We start from the raw sequence: 17617 nt of genomic DNA on the forward strand, positions 1-17617 counted from the left end.
ACTCTAAGAAGAAAAAATGTACCTTTTTTAAATCTTTAGAAAAGCTACTCAGCAAAACTTTGAAACTTTGTTAATTTCACTATACTAAAAGAGAAATGTTTTACTTTTTAAAATTTGATTCTTAATAATCTTGATCTTTTAACACTTTATTTTTTTTGTAAAACTCCGGAAGAGCTTTCTACTTAATTGGACATATGTGATACTTAATTTGACATATAGTGCAAGTACGCTACTCTGCATTAAAAAACTCGATTTTGGGTAAAATTTATCCATGTTACTTTGTTAAAGTTGATCGAGTAAGATTATCTGCGCGAAGCGCCAAAAAGAAAATTCCTTTGAATGGTAATCATGAACATGGAGAATGGAGATCAAATTACTAAACGGGGATGTTTGTGTCCCCAAGGGGGGGGGGGGGTAATGACCCCTAATATTCTAGGGGGGTAATCACCCCAAGGATTCTAGGGGGGGTAAGTAACCCCAATAACCCCCCTTATTTACGCCACTGGTTGCAGACTGTAGTACGCTTAGACCTTTTTAGATAAAAGCACCACTTGGGATTTAGGGATTCTTCAGAATTCAATTAGACATTAGGAACTCTTTTTAACCCTTTTTTAAATATAATATTTAGCATCTTTTTATATTTAGAGTTGTAATCTCTGTTTATTTGTTTGTATGTCCGATTATAACTCTTAAACTCCTTGACCGATTTGCCTCTAATATTGATTGGGGGACTCGGGAGAACCACAAGAATGTCCGAGTGACAACTTACTACAGGACCATTGAAATCTTAATCTGATAAATAACGTCTGTTTACTGGTTTGAAAGTGCCATATATTTCTTCTTTGGTCTGATCAAGATTCCACAAATGAAAATTAGCAGTTTTCAAAATCAAAAACATGGTTATGTAATTTAAGTTATTGTGGGTACCATTGTAAAATGGACATAGCATTCGATCAATGGAAGACCACTTGAAATCAGGTTTACAGCCCCTTTATGCTTAAGGTGTAGTAGAAACTAGAATATTTAAATTGTTTAACAAGATCTGATTGTATTTAGGATATCAACATTGTTGTTGTTGAGGGAGGCCCTAAACAACAGAAAAAGTATAAACAACTCATGCTGAATAGAATAAAGTAAGTTACTCAAAAACTTGAAATTATCATTTCGATAATAAGTCCGTATTTTTCTTTTAAGAAACTATTATTTAACTTTTTCTTAATAGTGTCAGTTTAAACAAATCCTTTCCCTGAGAACATTTTTCCTTCTGGTGAAATTAACAAACGACAAACTATCGAAATCGTAACTGAAGTTTATTGCAAATAAAAGAAATCTTCTTTTTCTAGTTATAAAATTGAAGCCCTTTTTTGTTGCGTTTCGTTTTCCAACATCGCACGTTTATTCTTATTCACATTTTTTCCAGCTTTTCACCTGAATATTTTTTGTTCCAATTCACCAAAGGCTTTTAACAAGTCCAATCATGAATTTGATTTCATTTTATTAATTTTAATAAAATTCTCGCTAAAGCACTATAGTGACCTTTCGGGGATACAGAAAAAAACTTTTTGAAAGCCTGCAATTGGAATACATTTGTTTCTTAAACCATTTTAGACCTACGGGTTAAATTTATTCCGTTTTTATATCCCGTGTTGGTCATAACCTGCAGGGATAAATTTCATTGAGGGATTATGTCTTTATCCCGCATATTTCCAGAACAATCGTTCAAGATTAACAATACTCCACACAAAAGTTCCGATATCAGGTTTATTAGAACAAGAAAATAGCAATATAATATAAATTATGATTTGTCTGCACTGTCAGAAATACACAATTAATTGTATAGATAATCAATTTTTTCTAATTTTAGAACTTAATTATCATAACAATATTGCTGTATCGGTGTCATATTAATGCGTAAAAATAGTTTGTATATTTTCATTAGAATATCATGACGTTTAAAACTAAGATTTGTATGTTCAATGTGTATTGTGTATTTTACAAATTCATTTAAAATATATAAGAAGGAGTTTATTTTAATGATTTAATATCCTCTGTGCTTCAAGATATTTTGTATAAAATGTAACACATTTAACATTTAAAATGAACAACTTATCCGAACATCTTTAATAGGGATGGGTAATTTCTTGGTAAGAAAATCATAATAAAAGATTTTTTTTAAATCGTTGCTTATTCTCCTTTATGCCGGCATCATACATAAATTGATGTTTATAGAGATGAGATTATAGTGTACATAATCCATTCATATAATTTTATCTGTGTACATAATGTTATCTGTATCCTCCCCCCCCCAAAACTTAAGACAGGGCTGGGTATCTTCATGAAAACCAGTTTTGAAACCCGGGTTCCATGAATGGAGTTATGAAATATTATTTTATTCAGTTTCTTCATATTCTCCATTATTTTAAAATCTCCCAAATCAAAATCTATACAAATGATAAGTTCCCAAAAAGGAAACTCGGGAGTTTTCGTCAACGAACTCTTTAAAATTTCGGGCTCAGGGCCCTGTGTAGTGTGTACGCTAGAACAATTAGAAGTTGTACATTTCTTAATGTTGTTTGTGTACATAATGTTATCTGTGTACATAATGTTATCTGTGTACATAATGTTATCTGTGTACATAATATTATTTGTGTATATTATGAAATTTGTATACATTATGTTATCTGTATACATTATGTTATCTGTGTACATAATGTTATCTGTGTACATAATATTATTTGTGTATATAATAAAATTTGTATACATTATGTTATCTGTATATATAACGGTGTCTGTGTACATAATGTTATCTGTGTACATAATGTTGTCTGTGTACATAATGTTATCTGTGCACTGTTATCTATTTACATAATAATATTAAGGTGGGATGAAGATCTGTACAAGGATAAGGACGGAAATGAACATCAGAATGAATGTGAGCTGGTTTGGGAGGTAGGTATTCTGGGATTAAAGAGTTGGTTAACCTTTTTGGAAATACATAAAACACCCCTATTCTTAGAGGTTGGAAATATAAAACGCCCCTATTTTTATAAATTAAAAACACAAAACACCTCTATTTATAGAAGTTGGAAACCTAAAAAGCCCCTATTTTTATAAATTGGAAACTCAACACACCTATATTTATAGAAGTTGGAAACATAAAACGCCCTATTTTTGTAAATTGGAAACACAAAACGCCCCTATTTTTATAAATTGGAAACACAAAACACCCCTTTTTTAGAAATTGGAAACACAAAACACCCCTTTAATTATAATTTGAATACATTGAACCATTTTAAACCATTTTAAAGGAAATTGTCGCTAGAGGCGTTTACAGGGGGAGGTCTATTGCCCCCCCTTGCCCCCCCCCCACCTGGATTATTGAAATTAATTCTTTCTTTAAGGGTTTCAGGTTCTCCCTGGAAAAAAGGACTAACTTAACCTCCCTCCCTGTATGTTCCCCTGAGTTTCATTTTACTATTTGTTTTTAAACACCTGTTTAAATGTTGTTTTATTTTAGGGGCAGACTAAACAGAGAAACTTTGGTGAAATGAAGTTTAAGCTCTGTCCTACTGAGGGGTTTGCCAGGGATCATTTCAAGCAAGCAGGGGTGGAACACTACTGGGATCAGGTATGGATATATATAGTTCTTTTGAGGTAATTAGAGGGACCATTTCAAGCAAGCAGGGGTGGAACACTACTTGGATCAGGTATGGATATATACATAGTTCTATTGAGGTAATTACAGGGACCATTTCAAGCTTGGCAAATTTTCATTTTAAACTGGTTTAAACTGGTACAGACGTAATTTTTCATGTAAAACTGGTTTTAACCGGTTTAAACTGGTAGAGACGTAATCTTCCTTAATTACATTTTTGATTCTCAACAGTGCCAATGAAACCTTTAACATTGAGAAAGTCTGAAAATATCAGCGTTTTTTATCTTGATGCTATAATTCTGTCATCTTTCTTCCTTGTTTCTCTTGCATAAATCCACAAGTTACTTTTGTTTAAACTTTTTTGATAGGAAAACTGGGATTTCTTCATATTTTTTGTTTTGACGAAAGGTATAGTGTAAATCCGGGATGTAACAATATAACTTTAAGAAGAGGGTAACTTGAAATTATGTCAAAAGTCTCTTTAATGTTTGTTTACCTATTAATAGTTTTATTAATTTAGGCGTACAGTACTGCAGTTCTAGCCAGCTCGGGACAGCTCTAATATATTTTCTTAGAACTGTAATATTTTTATTCAAAACTTGTTTTTCATGTAATTTCTCATTTTTAGATCAACAAATAAACATTGAACTAACTCAAGTTGTATATTTAGTAATCAGAATTACAGTTTTACATCAGCTGATTTGCTACAGTGAAACCCATAACACTTTAAAGTTTTTTAGATTTTTGAAGATGAAAATAATATAAAAGCATATGAAACTTTCAATTTGTACAGGACGTGTACACAGATCGATTTCACTTTATAATTTGATTGTCAAGCTGTCAATGAAACTATTGTATGTCTCTGTTTCATTGAAGGGTCACTTGAAAATTCAAGAACAGTCCCTTAAAGTTTTATTTTTGTTTCATTCATCAAGTTTTTCTAAAAATATGCTTTCGTAGTAATAAACCTTGCTTAAAAATACTTCTCATAAAGTTTTTTCTTTTCAAAATCAGAGGCGTAGTAAAGGGAATATATTAAATAAAATATTTCTAAACAATCCTGGAAATTTATTTAGTAAACTGCACTGGGGGGGGGGGTTCCTCCGATAATTCTTCTAGCTAATAGATATTTTTGAATGATATGTATCTTTCATCCTGAAAAAGATTTAAAATTTTCCATAAGTTAAAAACAAATTTGAATTCTTCTAATGCTTTTTCTCACACATTGAATAGGAGAATAGTACAAAAACGAAATGAATTAAGGAAAACTAATTTTTAAGAATCTTATTAAAAGTTCTGTGCAAATTGTTGTTTACCCCCTCCTCTTATCCATTCTTTTTGAAAAAGAAAACCCGTATGTCCAAACTTTAATTTAACAGATCTATTTCTAGAAGACAATTATAAAAACTTTAACATACATTTTTATAACGGTTTTAACGGATGAGAAGATAAAAAGGGAATTTAAAGAAGACGGAAATTAATATATTTTAGTTATTTTCTTAAAAAATAATTTTTCAACATAGTTAAGGAATTTGGGTGTTTTTTGGTTGTTACGAATTGAAAAGCCCATGGGCCATGGCTAGGGGAAGCAAATTCCATGTTTATTCGTCATTTGTCAGTTTTGGCAAACTTCTTCATTTTCAATTTTCTTTCTCACAAACTTTTAAACAGTTCAAAAACAGGTTCTCAAAATAACAATTCTCCGAAGAGAAAGGCTTTTTAAGACTTTTTTACTATGACAAATTCAATTTATCCATGAAAAACTACCGCAAAAGTAGGGGCTTATTTCAATTGCTTTCCTTCCAAAGACAGTTCCGCGTGTTGAACAATTCTAAATTGACATTCCAAAAAAAAAATTTTTGAATGTTTTAAAAATGATTAAAAAATGTAATGTAATTCAAAATTATTGATAGAATCTGTAATTTATATTTACTCAATGTTTAATGTAATTTTACTACTGTCAATGCATCAAAGAAGCATTTAAATCTTTAAAAAAATATATGCCAATGGAATTTTAAAAACTGTTGTTAAAAAATTTCGAATTTTGAAAAAAAATCAAGTATTTCTAGTCAATGTTACCCCAAGAATACCCTTGGGTTTCCTCAAAAAATGTCAGCCAATTTTTTCCAGCCGTTTTGCCAGCTTTACAGGGTGATATGAAACATGACAGTTGGTGAATAGTTTAAAATGATTTCTTCCATAAAATGTCAAGTTGTTTGATAAAAATATTGGATGGCAATCATACTATAGTAAAATTGATTTCAAAGTAAAATAAATTTTTAGGAAAAGATGTTTTTTTTTTAACGAAAAAAGCTGCAAAAAGCCTTAAATATCCAATCCAATATATGAAAACTAATTACCAAATGACATTTTTCGTGAGACACCCAGTAGCATAACATATAAAGAAATATATACTAGGCTTTTTTAGGGCCCATCTTCTATCTCAACTTTTAATTTTGGCTCTATCTGAGAGTAGGGTTGTTAATCGAATAAACAATCGTTTTCGTTTCGTTTTTATTTTTTTCTAAAAACGATCGTTAAATTTTTAGAAAAAAAACTATCGTTCTGAAAACGAACCACTCGTTTTGAACTTTAAAAAACGAAAAACGATAGTTTAAAAAAAAAATTCACTTATGAATCAGCTTTATAACGATTAATTTCAATTTTTTTCAGAAGATAAGGTTATAATGTTGCCTTAAATGTTATTTTTTTAACGAGAAAAATAAATGTTTTCTGGCCTCCGTTTTTCCGACCAAGAAATTGTATTTTCTCTGTAAAATGTCGTTACCGTACATCATTCATACAAAAGTGAGAAAGTGTATGATAATAAATATTATACACATATTTGTATGAATGGTTTACGGTTTGAATGATAAATAATAAGTTGCAATAAACATTTATATGCAAGATTTTACACCACCTATTCATCACTGTGATCATTCCATCTAAAATATTTGTTCTGCTGCCTTCTTAATTCAATTGAACTTTTTAAATGCTAACAAATGAGATGCAAAGAAGGATGTGAAAATATTGCAAACCCTTCGCAAAACACAACAAAAATGGAAACATAATTTGAGGCCCATCGCTTCTACCCCCCCACCCCCCGTTATCTAGGGTTCACAAAGTCTTAAATCCTGGTGACCGTGGAGGTTTTTTATGAGGTCGGATATAAGGTACGAGGATGCTCCCATGCACCGGTTGAACCCGGCCTCATGGCCTCACACAACACACATTTTTATAGATCACCCATTCGGTCCTCGTTCTTTGATCAACCAGGTTTAATATACTGTACTGTACTCAACACAATATACGGTACAGTACCTAAGGATCACTAAGGGGAAACACTTACGGTCTCACAAGGTTATAATGCAAGGAAAGTTAATTGCAGTTGCGTATACTCTGCGTACATATAGAAACCAGTTCTCTCTGGGCGGAATTTTGAACAAGAATAGGTGCATCAGTGTTCGTTTATTATCCGAGGAGGATAAAAGCATTGAGTTTTGAAAAATTTTGAGAATTCACATGATAGTATACTGTTACCAGAATATTTCACTGATTTTTTTATGTGAAATATGGATCCCATGTCAGGCTGTGAGTGTGATGTCCGTCTTGTGTTTACATTACCGCACAGAGACTGTACACTGCAGTACAAAAGATGTTTACACTTCTGAAATAACTTTCCTTGCATTATATCCTTGCAGTCCCACATTATATTTGACCGTTTATATCTTAAAACTGCGATTTTCGGGACTAATCAGAAAATTTAAAAAGAATGAATCATTTACAGAAATCGTATAAGTAAAGATTTGCATGCAGAAAACACTAGGTTTTTCGAGTAGTATGCGGTGTATCTTAGCATTAAAGCTTGGATATAATCTATTATGATGTAGGACGCTCTGTACATGAATGCGGTAGTGTACATAGGGGACGCACAATAATACGATTATTATCTTATAGTTTGCGGCATCATAACATTTATTCATTTAAAAATCAAAATAACATAAATTATTCAATATCTTGCATAATAAATATCAAGTTGGCACAAAGTTTAAATAAATTGAACACATATACGAGCGGTTCATAGGGGGAAACACATTAATATTCGATACTGTACATAAAATACACAATATTTTACGAAGGGGGAAACATAAGATACGATACTGTACATGAGATACACAATATTGTACATATGGGGAAACATAATATACGATATTGTACATGAGATACATAAAATAAGGTAACACGGGCAGCCGTAGTACATTTGAATTTCCGAGCCGGGTCAACTTTTCCGGTCCCAGTTTGTACTGTATCGCCCGGTCATTGGGTAAATGAAGCAAACACTCAATAGGACTAGCCGGTGCAACAAGGTTGACGCGGTCAGACTTTATGTTGAATTTACTTTTACTGAAGGGTCAGAGGTTCGTGGTAAGGTACATAGGGGGACACCATACAATGATACCGGCCGTACATGAGATATACAATATTTGGTTAGGTTACGCATAGGGGAGACACATATAAAGGTTTTTTTCTTGGGTTAGACATACTACATATAGATATGACCTTGCAAAATCAGGTGGGAATTTGTTCTCTTATATCATACGTATGTAGCAAATCAGAAAGAATATTTTGAAAAAATGAATAATATTTGTTGTCTATGAAATATCGTATTTATGAACTACTTTTGTTTTGTCTATGACATGTCATCTCTTTAAAGTCCTATCTATCAAATGTCCTATCTATGAAAGTCCACATATTTTTGACTTTTTTATATCTTTCTATATAATAAAACAAGACATTCCTATATATATATATATGTTGCGTATGGCCGGCCAAACGGCTGGACCGATTGGGCTAAAAAAAAATTTGGGGACACTCATGGGCATAGAGAATAGACCATATAGAGAGGAATTTACTGGAAAAAAGTGTAAAACGGCCAATTTGTTGTATTGTTTCCATACTGCAGGTGTACTTCACATATTTATTCTATATAACCTGTTGGGCCCTGGAATATCATTTTATAGAAAATCTAAAATTATTTGACCAATTATCATTTCATATAGACTCTATGCCTTTACATTACATATAGACTTTACAAACGAAGATTTTCCGTTATAACTATAAATCAAATGATGTTTTTATTCACCTAATTCATTATAAAGTTTATTTAACAGTTTAAAAAATTCGAAATTGAAATGAATAGTCTAGGGAAGTGGGAACATACTGTATTAATGTACTCTACTGCATATAATTTGTAAACATTTACATGATTTGTACACTTTGAACTCCCTTTCAGGCTTAAAGGGTCTGAAAAAATTCATATCGAGAGATTCTTTTAATTCCTCTCTATATATTCTATTCTCTATGCTCATGGGTGGCCGGGGGTATTATACAAAATTCGAAATTATTTTCAAATTTGTTTTTCTTCAAATTTTTTTTTTTAATTTTTCCACGGGCAACGCTGGGCCTTTCAGGTAGTATTTTAAAAGCGGGTACAAAAATGTTTAGCGTATGCCGTATGCTCGTATTATAATCACAATTTATACATTTTAAGATGCGTAAATAGTAAATAGTAAATAGTAATGGAAAAGTATAATTCAATTTTTTAAAAACACTATACAGTACACGGAGACATTAGATCGGCTGCCTTTGTTATTGTTGTTACGCAAAAACTAGTTCTTCAGCAGTCCAAAAACGTCACAACAAAGTGTACAGAAACCCTATTGCCCCCTCCTTCTATTCAATATCTCCTTGGTCTAGTCCAAGGTAATAATGCAAGGAAAGTTGTTTCAGAAGTACACATTTTTTGTACTGCAAGTGCACTGTTCTTAAAGGCGAAAAGTAAACACAAGAAGGATGTCACAGTCTGTCATGGAATCTGCAATTTTTACAAAAAAAATTATAAAATATCTGGTCATAGGAAACTATGTGAATTTTCAAAGTTATCAAAATTAAATGCTTTTATTCTCCTCCTCGGATACTAAACGAACACATCTATTCTTGTTTACAAATTCAGCCCAAAGAGAACTGGTTTCAATATGTACACAGAGAATACGCGACCGCAATTAACTTTCCTTGCATTAGTACCTTGGTCTGGTGGGATAGATAGAAATATAAACAAACAATATCAGAATATACGATATGAAAATAAATTGATTGCTAACTAAAATGAAAAAAAATTCTGAAGTATGATTTTTGTAAATGGCAGAAATGCATTTTTGATTATAGAACATATCTTTCATTGGTTATAAAGTTTTCTCATGATCATGCATTAAAGGGTGTGTTCGCGAAAAATGAAATGGGGTATAGGTTTAATGTGATAAAAAAGCGCTTTTGATTGCTACTAATATTACTTCTATTTGTTGTTAAAATATTTGTATGGATACTACGTTCTTCGGTATTAATCGTTTTTAACAATTTTCTCCTTATAGACGCAACAGATAGAAGTAAGATTAGTAGCGATCAAAAGTGTTTTTTTTATAGCATCAAGCCTATACCCCCTTTCATTTTTTGCGAACACTCCCTTTAAAAAAACATGGTTTGAAGAGTTTTGGGACATTCTATTTAAACCAGATAAATGAAAACTACAGTTACCCTTTTAAAAGGGAATGGAACAACTTTTTGTAAAAGTGGAATCAAAATTTGAAATACCCGTGTCATACTGGGTGTTACTGTTAACACCGACTTTTAGACCAACTCTGCAACTTTAAACTGGTTTCTTTCGTCACCGTGTCAGTAGATAAGCCCATAAAAGACTATATTTAAGGCAGAAGACTTGATCTAACCTTGTAATTGTCATATCTTTTGAGTTTCAGGTCGTCTTTACAGTCTCATCCTCTGTAGGTAACTAAAAATATTTCCAACTGGAAGACGACATTTTAAGTTATATATATATATATATAATCAATTTATTATTCAATCAAAAAACATATAAACATCCACGTACACAATGTTTCATGGACCAATTGTCATGGACCAATCTTCAGTGAGGTCAGTCCTCGAGCAAAGAGTATTATTATATAGATATTTTTTAATTTTTTTTTATATTTAGGTTGAAAACTACTTCTTGACCCAGAGTATTCCTCCTGTAACCTAAATGAAGATCCTCGGAACCTCATTAGGAAAATATTTGATGGAAACAATCGAATGTGATCTTTAGTAACTACAGTGAGATGACCAGAAAACGTGGAATGGGATAACGACATTAAATCAATCTTTGATATTGGTATAAATTGCAAATAGTTTTACTTTTAGCTTAAAAATCAACTAAAAAAATTAATAGGTCTGTTTACACTTCACATTTCTTTGTCTTATGTTCATTGAACTATTTAAAATCGCGAGTATACTCTAAAGGTTGTTTTTTTTCAGCAGTTTTTTTTTGTTTTTCACTGTAATCAATGGCAAAGTTTGTACAAAAAAAGCATTTAGGCTGAATCCGAATATATAAGGAACTAGAAGATGGTTAAAAACACTCAATCATTTCAATTTTGAGGATTTTAAACAACAAATGATAACTGTTCACTCAAGTACGACTGACCGAAAATGCTGCACATCCTGTTTTCGTGGAATCCGAGAATTAGCTGGACTTCTACGCTCTTGACACTTACTTCTTATATTTATTTGTCACAAACTATTGATTTTAATAGGACACGTTTTACATGAATGATATTTATTTTTGATTTCTTTGCGTCTTATAAAGCTTCTATGGCAAACTGTAGAAATCAAATATTGAATTATTTAGTTCTGAAAGCATCCTTTCTCACTGTCTTAATGCTGCCAGGTGCTACAGCGGTCAGAAGGTCAAACTCTTGGAATCCTCTCTATCAAACCCAAACTCTTGATTCAGTGTACAGGCACTTCAATCCTCGACCCCATTCTCCAGATCAAGGTTCAGGACAGCACAATCCGCAATACCCTTCTCCAGATCAAGATCAAAGACACCACAATCCTCAATACCCTTCTCCAGATCAAGGTTCAGGACAGCACAATCCTCAATACCCTTCTCCAGATCAAGGTTCAGAACAGCACAATCCTCAATACTCTTCTCCAGATCAAGGTTCAGGACAGCACAATCCTCAATACCCTTCTCCAGATCAAGGTCAAAGACACCACAATCCTCAATACCCTTCTCCAGATCAAGGTTTAGGACAGCGCAATCCTCAATACCCTTCTCCAGATCAAAGTCAAAGACACCACCATCCTCAATACCCTTCTCCAAATCAAGGTTCAGGACAGCACAAGCCTCAATACTATTCTCAAGATCAAATTTCAGGGCGGAATTATCATCAGCTACAAGTTTCTGAACTGCATCGCTATCATCAACCTCAAGCAAATCAGTTTAATATGAAAGAGCTACAAAGTCAGAAGGAATCACTACTCCACAATGAGTCACAAGAAGAAAACAACTTATATTCAGAGCAGAACTACCCACAAGTCCAAAGTAAAAGTATGGCTGAGGTTCAAACGATCCCAAAGATAGAAAAAATGTCCAGTGTTTTAACAGCAAAAGAAAAAGGAATCATTAAGGTATTTGGTGTTTTACTAGATGAACAGTCAAGTTTCTATAATGATTTGAAACTGAAAAGAAGTCAGCAATTCCAGAAGTACTATTTAGAACAACTTTAATCATTCTAATTTTGTTTTATTCCAGGAAGAGATGTTTCTTGAAAGCATTTATGAAAAGCTGGGTCGACCTAAACACATTAGAAAATCCAGCTCATATGTAAACATGATCCAACAGATATTTAGAAACATGGAAGGAACCCCTGGTATAATTTCACCAGGTGATTTATTCGAATCTCTTGAGTAAGTTTCTAAACTCATACTAATCCTTCCAGCCTCAATCCTTGATAGGTAAGAATCTACTCTATACGGAGTTACTCCATTATCTTACAGGATCAATATATACTCCTATAAACATTTACTCTATCGTACAACCCAATGCTTGATTGTAGCTCTAATCCACATTATTGTTCCCTTCAGATGTTGTCCCTCTGCCAACCTATTCTGAAAAAAACGCGGTGATTTCCCTTACTCCTATGCAGTTTCAGGAGGTCGGCAAAATTTTTATATGGATATTTCATACCCAAATCTAACTAAAACATATCAAAAATCATGCGGCATCTTCTGAAAATGGGCACAAAACAATTTTAATTTACATTTTAATCTTTCATTATCATAAATTATCAGTATTTTAAAACCAATGTGTTATTTTTTAGAAAATGTAAGCATGAACAGCCATATTTAAACTTAGCCTTCAAGCTTTTAAAACAGTGTAAAATGTAATTTCTTACGGAAAATTCACCCCTGCCGTCAGAGGAGGGCTACATGCGTGTCTCGCCACCACTCATTGTTCCAGTACAGAAATTCGAAGTTCAAAGCTGCATATTAAGCTGGGATATGTCAAATAGGCCTATATAATATTCGCCAATGCATGGGATAATTTGGGCTGGTACTTGCCGTGCGTCACTTGCCGGTACAAGAGGTCAGTCGGTTTAAATTCATATTGACCCTAGTCCACCGTGGAGTACTTACATTATAAAAACATCTTAACAAGTTATAATTGGCAGGAAAAGGGTCTTAACTAGGACTGGGCAAATTTCCGTAAACAAAATGGAGGTTTTCTAAAATGAACGCCAAAAATCGTTCATTTTTAAATCGCTAACGAAACGGATTAGCCGTTTTTGAACAAATTAACAGTTAAAAATTAATATGAATTCTATTTTTTTTTACTAAAATTGCAATAAAACTCACAAAAACAATTTTTCAATGTATTTTTTTTAAATTTTTGAGCCCCCCCCCCCCCTCTACTATTTATATGATGGAACTTCTAAAGATTTTTTGCAATCTATTGTGCCGTAAATCTAATTTGATAAACTGTTAACGACTTTTTAATGGAAATTTTAAAGTTTTGACAAACCATTAATACTACAAACAACTGTTAAGGGCTGGCACTGGTAACGATTTGACAAATCATTAAAGAACATTAATTGCAAAAAAGCAACTGTTAATGGCATAATATCTTCCGTCAATGCTGTTAATAAAATTGAGATAGTTAACTAACGGTAACTTTAAAAAAGCGGAAAATACCGTTAACATAATGAACTTTCCGTTCTTATCTTTAAAACTAACAACTACTTAAAATTTTTCTTTTTTAGAACATGTTGGATCATGCCCAGCACTAGTCTTAGCATAACTTTACTTAAGAAGACATTATCATTTATAATATTTTGCATCAAATGATTACAGGGTGCAACAATATCATTATCTCGACTTTTGTTAAGTTGACAGACGGCTTATCATCTCCCTGGAAGAGTACAAGAACCAAGGAGTTGACAAGTTTGTGCTCTGGGTGCCTCAAGATTGGACTGCTCAAAAAAAGCACAACCATAATAATGGTAAACATCATTAACATTGAAAAAAAATTTAGTTTTCAAATTTTCAATAATCAATTTTCAGATGGGTTCATCCCCCTAGATCTGACAAATGAGCTAAATTCTAGAGTAGCTACAGGGGATTCAACTCTTGAAATCAGTATAGGCATACCTATCAAACCAAACCAGAAAGCATTTACAGACATTGTCACAAGAAAGGAGCAGGTATAGTTGATATAATTCTTAAAATACTTTACATAGATTTCACCTTTGATGGAGGGATTCCACTAGGGTTTCTTATCAGAATTCCGTTGCGTGCAACTGTGCAGAATTGCACGCAACTGTTTCATATTCCTCGGAAATTACAGGGCCCGCAATGTCACACAAGTAAAATCTACTTCCGTTGGAAATCCTAGATTCCACTACAATCAAAATTTTGTGCAAAATTGCTTGAGGTTGCATTGGCGAAAAGTTGAACAGTTTTTGGTCACAAATAACTTTGACCAAACTCACGTAGACATAGCTCAAACACTTATCTTAATCTTGAACTTTCAACAAGAGAGGAGGTTTAGCTACACGATACTTCATTAAATCTTGTATTAGGAAAGAAAAAAGCGCGAAAGTACTGAGGTTCCTCAATGTGGAGCTGAGGAGCAGAGCTGCTGTCTGTCCTCTGTATCGGTTAACCTGACGTCTATTGGTTGGGATTTTGTACTAAATCCTCAAGTGATAGAATTCACATACTGCGGAGGACACTGTGATCCATTCAGAGTTCCTCCAGGAATGTTTGTTCCACAAATGGCAGCACTCAGATGGGTAGGTTCATATCTTCATGAAAACTAATAAAAATGACTGCTGTCTTTGCTAATGTCAATAAAAGGCTTTAATAGTCTCCTAAAGATATGCTTATTAGCAAACAGACTTCCCTAAACGGAATTGATGATCTTTAAAAGAATTTTACTTACACCCAGCTTTCATTATAGTAATCTTAGATGTTCGCAAGATATATCCACAAGCCGATTTGTTCTTGCAGTTTCTGTTTCTATGGATTCTTGATTTTCTATTAAAAAAATTAGAAAATTTTCTAGGAAAAATCTTTAGTTTAGACTGGCTCAGCCATTTTAACAATTATTGAACAAAAATACAGGCAAGCCAAATTAGATTTTAGAGAACTTTGTATACAAGCCAAATATATATATATATTATATATATACTAGATTTTAGAGAACTTTGTATACAAGCCAAATATACAGTATAAAACAAAAGCAAAAAAGTTTGCGGATTTCATAATATTTTTTCGCGCATTTTCAGAATTTTACAAAAATAAAAACTTTTTAACACAAATTTTTTGGGGTCACGTGAGGTCCCACATAAAATTTGTTCTGACGTTTATTGGAAACAAACAAACAGACAGACACGCAAAGTATATATATAGACTATGGCTATAAGGGCGCTTCGCGCACGTCTTCTATTTCACTTGTGAACATTTTCTCTTTGTAAAACAAAACAAAACAAAAACAATTTCGTGGATTTTATAAAAAAAATTCGTGAATTTTCAAAATTTTTTTAAATCGAAAAAATTTTTGGGCCCGATCGGTTCAGCCGTTTTTTCGACACCCATACAGAGAAGCAAAATTATACATATAGAATAAAGATATAGAGTATCTAATTTATTTGTCCATTTTAGAAAATCCACCTGAGTGGTCTGCACAACCTGCCAGCCCCCTGCTGTTCCCCAAGAAAGTATGGAAACCTCGAAATCCTCTACTTTGATGACCTCCCTGATGGTAGTGTCGAAGTTATGGTCGGAACTCTACAAAACGTCCTAGCCACATCCTGTGGGTGTGGATAAATTATATACTACAGGGTGTCCCAATAAACATGAGAGTTAAGTACTGAATTCTAGATCTTTTTTGTAAAAAAAATGTAATTGTAAAGGATTAAAGCTCTCTCATACAAAATCAAAAATAAATTAAAAACCGATTTCGAAATTGTCACTCAATTCACTTGTCTAGTGGGACACCCTGTATTCTGAAAGATTAGTACGATCAATAGATTTTTGAGCACATCGAGAGAAAAAAATACATTTCTAAGAATAAAACGAATTTTCTATTATTTCTAAAAATAGTAATGAAAGAAAAAAAGCTATGTAATGCTTTTCACCAGCATTTTCATTCATAAAGTCTTAAAAACAAAATTATGAAAAATGTATAAATATTAAAATATTAACTTATTTGTGTAATCATAAATACATAATACATATTCATATCATTTTTTCAAAATTGTGACAATTATTATTATTATTATTATTATTATTATTATTATTACTATGATTATTATTATTATTATTATTATTATTATTATTATTATTATTATTATTATTATTATTATTATTATTATTATTATTATTATTATTATTATTATTATTATTATTATTATTATTATTATTATTATTATTATTATTATTATTATTATTATTATTATTATTATTATTATTATTATTATTATTATTATTATTATTATTATTATTATTATTATTATTATTATTATTATTATTATTATTATTATTATTATTATTNTATACCGCAGCTAGACCAAAAATCAAAAGTTGACCAAAGAGAAATTAATATTTTGAATTGTAAAAGTGTGAAAGGAGGATATCAATTTTGTTCAAATTTTTTACCCTATAGTCTTTCCCATAGTTTCCTGAAAAGTCATGAAAAAAGTTATAAATAAAGTTTAACGAGATATGTTCTTTTCCCCAAAATTCGCAAGGAATTAAAAAAAAATGAAATAAATTTAAAGAATTAAAATTCAACATCAGTCTCAATTAAAAACTGTGGTGAAAAGTATTGAATAACTGAGAAAATACCTGTTGTAATTATATTGGCTTTATTTTGTTCCCGTCAGGACAAATGGAGGAAAATGTACGCTAGATTGTGACATATGTATTTAGGTTAATCAACTACACTGATCATTGTTATTAGGTGCAGTACGTGGAAAAGGGATTTGAAAATAAACCAAAATTTCGCTGAGGGGGGGGGGTGATTTTATTGATGGACTATTTGGGTCATAAAAAGAATTGTAACTTGCTCCCCAAAATAAAATGGTAAGTATTGGCGACTTTTCAAAATATCCAGTGCTCTCCAAAATAATATGGAAAATGAAGACGGCTTCTTATAAATATACAGGGCTCCCCCCAAAAAATATAGTAGGAATAGACGACTTCTCTTAAATATTAAGTGCTCTCCAAAATAAAGTGGAAAATAAAGACGACTTGTATTAAATTAACAGTGCTTCCCATAATTGAATGGTAAAGATTGGTGGCTGTTGATAAATATACGGTAATAAAAGGGTGATGTGAAGACTACTTTTCTTTAATATGCAATCTATTTTTCAAGAAGCACTGTATATTTACCATATTATTTTGAGGAGCTCTGTATATTTATGAGCAGTCGTCTATGCTTACCATCTTATTTTGGGGAGCACTGTATATTTTGTAGTGGATCCCTGTTTTCCTAAATCCTTGATTTCTAACAATTTCAACGTTAAAAGCAATTATCTGATGGAATCCTTGCTTTTCCCATAGATC

General features: G+C 32.0%; 2 protein-coding genes across 2 annotated transcripts; both read left to right on the forward strand.

Annotated features, from left to right (window-relative positions):
• Window positions 1–1027: 1027 nt before the first annotated feature.
• Window positions 1028–4312, forward strand: LOC111717832 (U4/U6 small nuclear ribonucleoprotein Prp3). Its single transcript, XM_023493283.1, has 4 exons — window positions 1028–1133; window positions 2880–2949; window positions 3518–3628; window positions 4176–4312. Exons 1-4 carry the CDS (start codon window positions 1117–1119, stop codon window positions 4215–4217), a joined length of 240 nt encoding a protein of 79 aa, XP_023349051.1. The 5' UTR covers window positions 1028–1116; the 3' UTR covers window positions 4218–4312.
• A 2594-nt stretch (window positions 4313–6906) lies between these two features.
• Window positions 6907–16196, forward strand: LOC111717827 (bone morphogenetic protein 6). Its single transcript, XM_023493274.1, has 8 exons — window positions 6907–6967; window positions 10704–10773; window positions 11394–12178; window positions 12303–12435; window positions 13936–14049; window positions 14111–14250; window positions 14629–14841; window positions 15713–16196. Exons 2-8 carry the CDS (start codon window positions 10749–10751, stop codon window positions 15875–15877), a joined length of 1575 nt encoding a protein of 524 aa, XP_023349042.1. The 5' UTR covers window positions 6907–6967; window positions 10704–10748; the 3' UTR covers window positions 15878–16196.
• Window positions 16197–17617: the final 1421 nt, after the last annotated feature.

This window comes from Eurytemora carolleeae, unplaced genomic scaffold (genome assembly GCF_000591075.1).
Source record: "Eurytemora carolleeae unplaced genomic scaffold, Eaff_2.0 scaffold1392, whole genome shotgun sequence".
Taxonomy (NCBI): Eukaryota; Metazoa; Arthropoda; class Copepoda; order Calanoida; family Temoridae; genus Eurytemora; species Eurytemora carolleeae.

Excerpts from the sequence above, each read along its gene's own strand:
- LOC111717832 (XM_023493283.1), top strand. Across the intron at positions 2,950-3,517 it reads AATGTGAGCTGGTTTGGGAG|GGGCAGACTAAACAGAGAAA; the intron begins GTAGGTATTCTG and ends GTTTTATTTTAG. Across the intron at positions 3,629-4,175 it reads TGGAACACTACTGGGATCAG|GCGTACAGTACTGCAGTTCT; the intron begins GTATGGATATAT and ends TTATTAATTTAG.
- LOC111717827 (XM_023493274.1), top strand. The coding sequence starts at position 10,749 with ATGAAGATCCTCGGAACCTCATTAG. Across the intron at positions 10,774-11,393 it reads GATCCTCGGAACCTCATTAG|TTCTGAAAGCATCCTTTCTC; the intron begins GAAAATATTTGA and ends TGAATTATTTAG. Across the intron at positions 12,179-12,302 it reads AAGAAAAAGGAATCATTAAG|GAAGAGATGTTTCTTGAAAG; the intron begins GTATTTGGTGTT and ends GTTTTATTCCAG.